This window comes from Pecten maximus, chromosome 15 (genome assembly GCF_902652985.1).
Source record: "Pecten maximus chromosome 15, xPecMax1.1, whole genome shotgun sequence".
NCBI classification, from domain to species: domain Eukaryota; kingdom Metazoa; phylum Mollusca; class Bivalvia; order Pectinida; family Pectinidae; genus Pecten; species Pecten maximus.
This window is the reverse complement of record NC_047029.1, coordinates 8,901,699-8,913,930: the sequence shown is the minus strand read 5'-3', so window position 1 is coordinate 8,913,930 and position 12,232 is coordinate 8,901,699. Positions and strand designations below refer to the sequence as shown.

At 39.7% G+C, this 12,232-nt stretch overlaps 1 protein-coding gene across 1 annotated transcript; it reads left to right on the top strand.

Moving 5' to 3' along the window:
- The first annotated feature begins 1,316 nt into the window (after window positions 1–1,316).
- LOC117343801 (5-hydroxytryptamine receptor-like) lies at window positions 1,317–7,463 on the top strand. The gene has a single exon (XM_033906313.1). It carries the CDS (start codon window positions 1,674–1,676, stop codon window positions 3,096–3,098), a length of 1,425 nt encoding a protein of 474 aa, XP_033762204.1. The 5' UTR covers window positions 1,317–1,673; the 3' UTR covers window positions 3,099–7,463.
- Window positions 7,464–12,232: the final 4,769 nt, after the last annotated feature.

Genomic DNA, 12,232 nt, shown 5'->3' with positions numbered 1-12,232 from the left:
CGACATAAAATCCCAAATAATGATTTTATATACAGCAGAGATACGTTTACAATGTATATACAGTTAAAAAGGAAGCCGAGTTGTTGTGACCATTGTAATAAGGAGAAATAGCATGCACCGAGACTACCGGGGGACATCAAACACTCGTAATGCAATTGTTCCATTTGTACTATGTATCATGAGCACTTTGGCGAATTGAAAAACAAATCCGTATCAGGTACCAATACAATTTTTATTCAGTACTGACAGTGAACCACTCGCTGTTGTCGCAGTCTGATACCCGTTATTTCAGTCCGTGTCATCGAGATTGTGCCGAAACAGAATGTCAAAGGGCGCACCTGGACGTGAGGAATCTGCGCCATAATCACATCCAACGGCGAAATGTCAGACTAATCCTGCAACGTGCACACATATTACAGCCCGTGATTGTTCAACGCACGTTCGTTACCTAGGGATATTCAATTTTGTACGTTTCTCATATCGGGCCGTTATTTTTAACAACGGAAAGTCGAAGGTCAGCAGTATTTCGACACTTGATGAGCGATAGGTGATCTTTAACATTTTACTTGTATGATTTGATTACACTGCGGTAATTTTATATACAGTAAAGATGTTTTTCTCCACCAATCTACGTGTTTGCGCTGTAGAATGACAGTCTGTCACGTGCTCTCGAGGGAAATGGACATTGTTATGACATAAACCACCTCTCTGAACCATTCATCATTACGTTATACACAAGTTGTGAGCCTGAATGGAAATAAGCTTGTAAGCTTTAATGTAATTGATTTCCAACATATACGGACATTTTTTTGGGGCAACATATCCGAGACCGGTAATGAAATCGCTTTTTCTACATTGTATGACAAAGAAGAAAAATCCGCAGTGTTCTTCGGAAATAGCTATTTTTTTGCAAAACTCTTGTTGAATAATACACAGGACATTTCTCATGTGGCCATACCCGGATTCTCTGTTGAATGTACAAGTTCGTGGGGATTGATATTCAAACAATGAGATAAAAAGCCAAATGTACACAATAACATCATGCAGGGCAATACACTATATTGCTGTTTGACATTTCAAGTCATGGTCTACTAGTGGAAACTTTTAATGACATTTCCTCTGCATTTTATACAGCGTCATCAGACCAGCTGTATTCCCATGTCGAATCGGAAATGTTGGCAAAGGTTTAGTTTTTAAAAATAATATTTACTAATGAACGATTTTCATTTCGCTACTTTTGCTGTTTGTTTGCTATTGAGTGTAGAAACGTTACGCCTGATATTTATATATCTTCTCTTTCTCTCTTTTCAGGGACGTCCTGCCGTCACAGTTAAGCAATTTCCGGTTTTGTTGCGATACCAGAACATCCATGCCACCCAACAAATGGATCCGCGATGGCTGTAAACCGGGTCTCATCACGGCCTGGTCCTTTGCACTGTAGACCGGGGATTATTGTGGTACCATATTGGTCGGGGAGTGTTGAGCCAGGGAACTATATTTGTAACAAAAAGGCCGGGAAAACTGGGACGATAATGGTTCGTTAATTAAAAACGCTTCGGATTACTGTGTTAAAAACGAGTACATACTTGTTCAGTCAACATATATACTCTCGTTTTGGATTTCAACGAGTTCAAAATGGATTACTGGGTATTGTACTTAAACCAAAGAAGGCGATGTGCAAGCTCATTACCCTACGTCACGTGATATTATGTGCTGAATTTGTGATATCCACGATGATGTACGGGAACTTCCCACTTAACAAAACTTCCATATACATAACAGGGTATAAATTGATCCCTAACGAAACAGACATGTTAATTACAACTCCGTTTTCAAATGGAAGTTTTAGCAATGTGTCAAACATTTCCGCAGGCGGGGTGGAGGCGGTGCCAATGTGGTATGTACCTCGATACAGCTTTCCGATATTCCTTTTCATCGTAATTCTTCTCGGATTGATGATCATTGCGACAATAATTGGAAATGTGTTCGTCATAGCCGCTATTTTGAAGGAGAAAAGTCTTCAAGGCGTTTCGAATTACCTAATACTGTCGCTGGCCGTTACCGACCTAATGGTGGCGGTTCTTGTGATGCCAATCAGTGTCGTGAACCAAGTCAGCATATTTTGGTATCTAGGAGCCCATTTGTGTGATATGTGGATTTGTTTTGATGTTTTGTGTTGCACCGCTTCCATTCTTCACCTCGTGGCTATTTCTCTTGACCGATTCTGGGCAGTATCTAATATAGACTACATACGACGCCGATGCGCTAAACAGATATGTATCATGATAGCTATTGTTTGGGTAGTAGCGGCCATCATTTCCATTCCACCAATATTTGGATGGAAAGACCCAGGGAATGACCCGGATGTGTTGGGTGTTTGTATGATCAGTCAGGATTTAGCCTATACTGTGTTTTCAACAGTCGGGGCATTCTATTTTCCAATGACCCTTATGATTGTGTTAAATTTTAAAATATATATGGCAGCTCGGTCGAGGATAAGACGGAAACACTTCAGTGGAATTTCACGACCTGTCGGCTGCCCTACAATTACAAAGGCTGAAGCGACCACGAGGAATAATTCATCCGGAAGTGACGTAAGCCATGATGAATATACAGTATACAACGGATCGTGTGTTAATGAAGAAACTGCAATGAATGTTTCTGAAACAAACGGTACTGTAACGGTAAATGGAGGCGAACAATATCTAGCGGTGCCATCAGCTGTATATGTTGTCAACAAACAATTGGGTAGCTCAAACGCGAGAGTAAATAACAATAATCACAAACGAATACGACAGCGAGATAAAGAACGAACAAGAAAAGCGAAAGTTGAGATGAAAAGGGAGAGAAAAGCCGCTCGTGTGTTAGGGATTATTACCGGCGCCTTCATTGCCTGCTGGCTGCCTTTCTTTTTCGGGGCCTTACTCGGGCCATTTTGTGGTGAGAAGTGTTACCTATCTGTTGATATGATGAGTACATTTTTGTGGCTGGGGTACTTCAATAGTTTGTTGAACCCCATCATATATACAATCTTTAATCCCTCATTTCGAACAGCCTTTCGTAAATTAATCTACAGAAAATATCGTTATCGGAGGTAACAGTTCACATGCATTATATGTTTCAAAGGTGGCACAACTGCCTAACTTGTTGTTTTCATTGACTCGCATTGATTGACGTATGCCTGTAGCGTTACTTAGTTACGGTAATGACCCGATGTCCGAAATCTCGCTGTCGTGATGGTCAACATTTCGTTCTGTTACGTGTTTTTGTTTAAAATATTAAAACATTATTTTGTATAACAAATCTGGAAAAATGCTATTAACGAAATGATGTGCGAGAAAATACTCGTAGCGTCGCCGGCTCCATTGGATGTATCTGATGATAGTGACGGTAATGTATTAGTTAGAATATGTGTTTTGAGATGAGTGAATTGGAGCTGTGACTAAGTGGGACTGCTCGAGGTTATGATGATTGCTTTTGTTGTTTGTGTAGATATGAGGACATGGGAACATTTCCCTGTACGCGTGGATAATGGAAGATTTGGTGGTTTCAAACATTCCGGTGTGTTCGAGACCAACAAACTAAATATCAATTCTAAATTGGAGTTGATTTTCAGACGGGATCAGCAGCATAGGGCAACTTTTAAAATTGAGACTGGCTGAGCAAATAAAAACAAATTTAAGACAACATAACAACACCTTAGGTTGTCGGTATACCCTATGATGCTGGTCTTGTGATAATCTATTCCAATCTAGAGTTGATACTTGATGTTTGGTTTACACAGTTTGATGGTTAGTACACTCATTGGCCTTCAGCGGTGTGGTAAGATGGCCAACACTGCTAGACATGGCACTTTATATGTATAAAGTCATTCTTTCATTGATTTCACATTTGCCTTCACTCGATTATAATGTTATTTTCAAGAGGTGCAATGTTAGTTTCGTTTGATTACGCGGAGGTTTAGAATAACTCGCATATGATTATTGAAAATCTTCAATGTGGATAGCGATTGGCGGGCTACATGCAGGTGAATTTCATTAGAAATATTGTTAAGATGATATTATCGACATTACAGCTATATTGCAATAGCAGAATGGAAATATAAACTTTTGAAAATGGGGCCATAGCAAGCGACAGTTTATGTTTCCAGCATGTCTTTTAAACTTGTAAATTAAACCTAGCCATTTCTCAAGGTAAACTGACACAGATTACACGGGTCCCCTGTGCCTCTTGTTTTTGTTACAGTCGTGCTATAAATAGAATGTTAACAGGTACCAAAAGAAAACGTTTTTAACAATGTCTGTGATTCAATAAATTGTGATTCTGTGAAATAGTGCACCTTCTTTTGATATGGATATATACTTTTGTCCGATCACGATTACCCAATAATTAGTATTGACTGTCTACTGATGCAATATATTTTCATAAACTATGTTAACGATATACGGATATCGCACCGCTGTCTGAGACAAATTCTCTGTCAACAGTTTGTCAACAATTAAATGTAATTGTCTATTTTTATTGGAAAATAGATTCTATACAGTGTTGTTTTACTGAACATAGTATCCTATTTTTAAATATGCTTTGATGACAGACACAAACTTCGGCTATCTATAATTGTCATTAACTATGCCTTTATCATCGTGTGTTCACGTGCGTCTTCGTACACGCGCACTCTTTCCTTTAAAGATACATATACCTGTATGCATAGATTTTACATATAATTTGATGTAAGTATGGACCACCAGGTAGAGTATGATAAGAGTTGTATGCATGGAAACATAGTATATAGTTATGTGATATAGATTTTGACAACATTTGAAGATTAATTACTTGTTGATGTATATAAAGATGAAAATAATTGTACATAACTATTTTTACAACTGATTTATTGTTCTGTTAATTGATATACGTTGTAAACCCGGTCATTATTTACTCGTGTCAGTCGTCATCACTGTTTCCTGTGTGGGCGTCATATTCTACCACCGGTACTTCCTGTGTGGGCGTCATATTCTAACATCAGTACTTCCTGTGTGGGCGTCATATTCTTATATCAGCACTTCCTGTGTGGGCGTCATATTCTAACATCAGCACTTCCTGTGTGGGCGTCATATTCTAACATCAGCACTTCCTGTGTGGGCGTCATATTCTAACATCAGCACTTCCTGTGTGGGCGTCATATTCTAACATCAGCACTTCCTGTGTGGGCGTCATATTCTAACATCAGCACTTCCTGTGTTGGCGTCATATTCTAGCATCAGCACTTCCTGTGTGGGCGTCATATTCTAACATCAGCACTTCCTGTGTGGGCGTCATATTCTAACATCAGCACTTCCTGTGTGGGCGTCATATTCTACCACCGGCACTTCCTGTGTGGGTGTCATATTCTACCATCGGTATTTCCTGTGTTGGGGTCAACGTCTACTGTCAGTATTTCCTGTGTGGGGTCATCATCTACTGTCAGTATTTCCTGTGTGAGAGCCATCATCTACTGTCAGTATTTCCTGTGTTGTGGTCATCATCTACTGTCAGTATTTCCTGTGTTGGGGTCATCATCTACTGTCAGTATTTCCTGTGTGGGGTCATCATCTACTGTCAGTATTTCCTGTGTGAGAGCCATCATCTACTGTCAGTATTTCCTGTGTGAGAGCCATCATCTACTGTCAGTATTTCCTGTGTGAGAGCCATCATTTACCGTCAGTATTTCTTGTGGCGGGGTCATCATCTACTGTCAGTACTTCCTGTGTTGGGGTCATCATCTACTGTCAGTATTTCCTGTGTGGAGTCATCATCTACTGTCAGTATTTCCTGTGTGGAGTCATCATCTACTGTCAGTATTTCCTGTGTTGGGGTCATCGTCTACTGTCAGTATTTCCTGTGTGAGAGTCTTCATCTACTGTCAGTATTTCCTGTGTGGGGTCATCATCTACTGTCCGTATTTCCTGTGTGGGGTCATCATCTACTGTCAGTATTTCTTGTGTTGGGGTCATCATCTTCTGTCAGTATTTCCTGTGTGGGGTCATCATCTTCTGTCAGTATTTCCTGTGTGGGGTCATCATCTACTGTCAGTATTTCCCGTGTGGAGTCATCATCTACTGTCAGTATTTCCTGTGTGGGGTCATCATCTACTGTCAGTATTTCCTGTGTGGGGTCATCATCTACTGTCAGTATTTCCCGTGTGGAGTCATCATCTACTGTCAGTTTAGTTTTTCCTAGTCCTAGTCTATTAACGGTTGTTACTATGTGAGCGTACTAAATTACTATTTACAAAATGTAGATATTACATTATGGTGTTCAAATATTCATGGGTATCATGGTAACAGTGGCATTCTTGAACCGACAATTTTGCAATAATATGAATATTTTATTCAAGACATCCTCACATGACGAGAACACTAATGCACAGACGTCCTAAATTGTCAACAGTGTTGGTATGTAAGTGATCTACTTGTATTTGGTTTTTTAGTAGGTCCATATTTCCCTCATCGTTCCAAATCGTCATTCATATAATCACACGTATTTCCAACATTACAAGTTGCCCAATACGACCCAATACAACCATTTGTATAATCATTTGTATCACCATTCCTATGTTTAATTCATCAAAGCATCCCAAATCACTCATTTCATTTTCAGATCATCCTTACCAACATTCTCATTTCATTTGTACGCGTTTTAAACATGCATTTGGAAGTAAACATCATTTTTGTTGATCATGAATGGTATTGTCAAATTGTACATGAAGACAGACTTCACTGTACAATAATGTACTACACAGGGTTAAAGACTCCACGCCGGGATCAGTACTGATTGTCTCTTGTCTGGTGTTAAACTGCGATAAATGTAATTAAGTTCAGTCGAAGAAAATGACAAGGGGATCTAACACAAATATTGTAGAATGAAACGCCATGTATCTGAAGTGAGACACATGTTCTTACAGAAATTCCTAGCTGGTGTGAATCAGAGTGAATGTTTTGGTGATCTTGTTTTATTGCTAGTACACCATGTTGGCGGTGATGGTATGTGCACGGTATGCTATGTTTTGAGGGGAAGACACACTTTTGGTACAATTAAGAACAATGAATTAATATAAACAACATCATAGATGATTGTAAAACATGACTATCAAGCAATATTAAAGCACGTGTTGAGTATTTGTGATGCTTAGATTAATATCTTTAATATGGTTTATTTATTCACGAATATTTTCTGCGTTTATAAATGTGCGCCTGCTATTCCCCAGCATAACATCCTGGCATACTACACCAGCTGGTAAACTTGTACTCATCAGCTCGCTCTTGTGCATTGTGCAGCATACAAGCACGTGTGATTTAAAACACGTAACAGGCACAAAGTCAATGTGATCGTTTATGTGTGCTGTGTGTACCACTAATCAACACCTGTCATCCTGTGTATGTAGTTCATCTGTACAACGTTCCAAAAATAAACTGCTACATAAATGATTGCTTTGTTTTGTTTTTATTTTCTTGAAGTTGTTGTCTGTAGAATTGTTTTCGTCCTTCTCCGCATTGATGGAGCACAGCAGTACTGTCTTTTATTTTAATGACAGATCAAATGTTGCGTATTCATCATGTAATTACCAAGTTTAAGCGATTTTTTTTATTGATGTAGACTTCAAACTTATTAAACGGTGATTTCTTCATATAAATAGTGAAATTGGTTTCAGATATAGCGATACCCGATCCTACACCTTTCTATAAATATAGATATATGTTTACAAGTTTTACAACACTATTTATCTCGGCTGCGGACACTTTTAATTTTTTGTAATTAAGGAAAGTCTTAATTGTGTAACGTCTGATATTATTTTCCAAAAGTTATTTTTTACAGTTATTGTCGCTTTTATTTTTAGATTGCATTCCTAAAATCAAATAATTTATATCTTGAGTAATTATTTGAAAGATAATCTAGTTTATTGCATTTGAATTAATATCCTTTTATTTGAACCCAAAAATTTACATTTTGATAAACTTAGGTTATGATGGTTGAAAGAATATAATTATATACGGTATCTACACAGGTTTTTAATCAAACAGCAAGAATACCAAAAAATTAAACGAAAAACGAATTTGAATGTATGTTTAGAATGAAGGTTAACAAAGTTTTGGAATTAGAGATAAACGCTTAAGAAAAAAAAACATTAAGAAAAACAACAACAAAAAAGCTTTATAATAAGTGTACTTTACTCAGAAAAAAATGGGATTTTTTGGCACTCAGATATACATTTTATAATTATTTATTTCGAATAATCACCTATTTTTTTAATTATACTATTTATTTACCTCAAATAAAAAGACACAGATACTGCAAAGTATGACAGTGTCTCATCCGGGATATACAATTCAATATTTCATCCATTTTGAATATGTATTAAGGGTCCCTTCAATAACAAATAACTAGAGCCGTACAATTCCGTCAACTATCTCGAGTCAAGGCAGCACTCCCCAGTCAGGTTAGGCACTTTTATGATATCTAAATTCTTTATACATGTGCCTTCAGTACGTCCCGGCCTCCGCTGATGACCGATTTTCTTTTCGCTGCTACGATTATTTGCTCCAGGACAAATGTCATGTTGTCACGGGTTGATTTTTCCGTTCATACGACCTGGCTGCACTACATGGTAATGAAGGGAGGCTTGTTTACATTACAAAGACTGACCAGTAAAGATATCGATGTCTCGACTGGATATAAAGATGTCCCTCATTATACTAGACGTAATACGGCTATCGGGTTATGTCAATCTACGACGCATTCATAACTTTATTAGTAAACCAAATCAACATTGATTTTTGTAACTATATTCCAACATCGTCCAAACATTTATCTGCTCCATGTATGACCCGATACACACGTGACCAGACACATTATATATCGGTACGTAAGACTGTATTATGTGTGTTGAAACACGTGTAAACGTGCAAATGTTAACTAACATTCCCAAACTCCACCCTCTGACCCTCTCTGTTCCAATCATAAGGTCCTAAACTCTAATCTCATCTTATCTTTCGATATATGTCCCCATTTCCTCCAAACACACACAAACTCTCTCTCTCTCTCTCTCTCTCTCTCTCTCTCTCTACATCATCACATTTCGATATCTGCCCTCTTATCATCATACCCCTTTCACTACACCATCACTTTCCGGTCTACGCCCACTTATCATCATACCCCTTTCACTACACCATCACTTTTCGGTCTACGCCCACTTATCATCATACCCCTTTCACTACACCATCACCTTTCGGTCTACGCCCACTTATCATCATACCCCTTTCACTACTCCATCACCTTTCAATATATGCCCTCTTATTCTCCAACCCCTCTCTATTCTCCACCATCTTGCTATCTATATTCTCATATCCTTCATCCCTTCTATCTACTCCATCAACTTTCGATCTATGTCTTCATTTCCTCCAGCCCCTCTCTCTACTCCATTATCTTTCGATCTACCTCCCCTTACCCGCCAGCCCCTCTCGGTACACTATTATCTTTCGTCTCTGTCCTAATAGCCTCCAGTTCCTCTCTCTACACTATTATCTTTTGTCTCTGTCCTAATATCATCCAGCCCCTCTCGCTACACTATTATCTTTCGTCTCTGTCCTAATTGCCTCCAGCCCCTCTCGCTACAATATTATCTTTCATCTCTGTCCTAATAGCCTCCAGCCCCTCTCGCTACACTATTGTATCTTGTCTCTGTCCTAACAGCCTCCAGCCCCTCTCTGTACACTATTATATGTTGTCTCTGTCCTAATAGCCTCCAGCCCCTCTCGCTACACTTTTATCTTTTGTCTCTGTCCTAACAGCTTCCAGCCCCTCTTGCTACACTATTATCTTTTGTCTCTGTCCTAATAGCCTCCAGCCCCTCCCGCTACACTATTATCTTTCGTCTCTGTCCTAATAGCCTCCAGCCCCTCTCGCTACAATATTAGCTCTCGTCTGTCCTAATAGCCTCCAGACCCTCTCGCTACACTATTATCGTGCGTGTCTGTCCTAATCGCCTCCAGCCCCTCTCGCTACACTATTATCTTTCGTGTCTGTCCTAATCGCCTCCAGCCCTCTCGCTACACTATTATCTTTCGTCTCTGTCCTAATTGCCTCCAGCCCCTCTCGCTACACTAGTATCTTTCGTCTCTGTCCTAATAGCCTCCAGCCCCTCTCGCTACACTATTATCTTTCGTCTCTGTCTTAATAGCCTCCAGCCCCTCTCGCTACACTAGTATCTTTCATCTCTGTCCTAATAGCCTCCAGCCCCTCTCGCTACACTATTATCTTTCGTCTCTGTCTTAATAGCCTCCAGCCCCTCTCGCTACACTATTATCTGTTGTCTCTGTCCTAATAGCCTCCAGCCCCTCTCGCTACACTTTTATCTTTCATCTCTGTCCTAATAGCCTCCAGCCCCTCTCGCTACACTATTATCTTTCATCTCTGTCCTAATAGCCTCCAGCCCCTCTCGCTACACTATTATCTGTTGTCTCTGTCCTAATAGCCTCCAATCCCTCTTGCTACACTATTATCTTTCGTCTCTGTCCTAATAGCCTCCAGCCCCTCTCGCTACACTATTATCTTTCATCTCTGTCCTAATTGCCTCCAGCCCCTCTCGCTACACTAGTATCTTTCATCTCTGTCCTAATAGCCTCCAGCCCCTCTCGCTACACTATTATCTTTCGTCTCTGTCCTAATAGCCTCCAGCCCCTCTCGCTACACTATTATCTTTCGTCTCTGTCCTAATAGCCTCCAGCCCCTCTCGCTACACTATCAACTTTTGTTTCTGTCCTAATAGCCTCCAGCCCCTCTCGGTACACTATTATCTTTTGTCTCTGTCCTAATAGCCTCCAGCCCCTCTCGCTACACTATTATCTTTCATCTCTGTCCTAACAGCTTCCAGCCCCTCTCGCTACACTTTTATCTTTTGTCTCTGTCCTAACAGCTTCCAGCCCCTCTCGCTACACTTTTATCTTTTGTCTCTGTCCTAATAGCCTCCAGTTCCTCTCTCTACTCCATCAGCATTCCATCTTTATCCTTTTCATTTTCAACCAACCTCTCTCTACTTTCAATCGCCCTGTGATCTAGGAGTCATTAATGATGTGATTTTTAATGCTGTAAGTGATACATAGCTATTAATTCTACATGTTTTCTGTAAAGGACTTCTCACGAGAGGATCAATTGTCGCCTAGCGTTTTACACAGGGACGTGCGATAAAGCAACACGAAAGAGAGAAATCCTTTAAGAGGCCTATAATAAAGAAGGATGGAAAAATGATAAGATTCTATTAACAAGTGATTGTTATAAAATCTAACGACTGTCAGGGATTTTAGATGAACTTCCCGATGGCGCTAGGCGTTTCTGTCATTAGTATTTAAAGTATAACACCAATAGAACCTCTACAGAGACAGAAACGATTTGACTGAGTTTAGCTTTAACGCACATTACAGTATATATATTTATATATATATACAATAAAAGGATGTTTAACGTGACTTTGTCATGTCATCATGCATACAAACATAGGAAATACCATTCTGGTAAGATGAAGTTCATACAGTCACAACATCAAGAATCATTAACAGATCACAAAGGGAACCTTGTCAGTCATGGAGACAAAAGGAAATAATAATAAAAGTGAAAACTGATCATAGGGGAAAATATTTTAGAAAGACAAGCATTTAGTACGTCACGTCGGGAGCTAAGTTGTCCGGGAGCCACGTCGCCTGAGGAGCTACGTGGTATGGGGAGCAACGTCGTCTCGGGAACTACGTTACCTGGGGAGTCACGTTATCTGGAAAGCCACGTTACCTTGGGAGCTACGTCGCCAAGGGAGCTACGTTGCCGGGGGAGCCACGTCGTCTGGGGAGCTACGTCGCCTGGGGAGCTACATCCCCTTGGGAGGTACGTCGCTTGGGGAGCCTGTTCAGAATCCGGTTGGCCCCATTTGTATTGATGTTGCGTATCTTAGAGACTTTACTCATGATAAACTAGACTGAGTAGCTTAACTATATTGAAACAATTGCAACAGAGAATTGTTTTCTTGTTTTGTATTTCCGACATTATCATTATGTATGATATTTTCAAGTAATTTGTTGGCATTGTTTTTAGTGACATTCTCAGTCGCAAACGGTGATATTTATCAGCCACTGGGGTCTAGACAGACAATTGGTTAGCAGTCTACACCACACGCATTTGTATACTCTCTCTGTTATAGTGTAGTGTATGT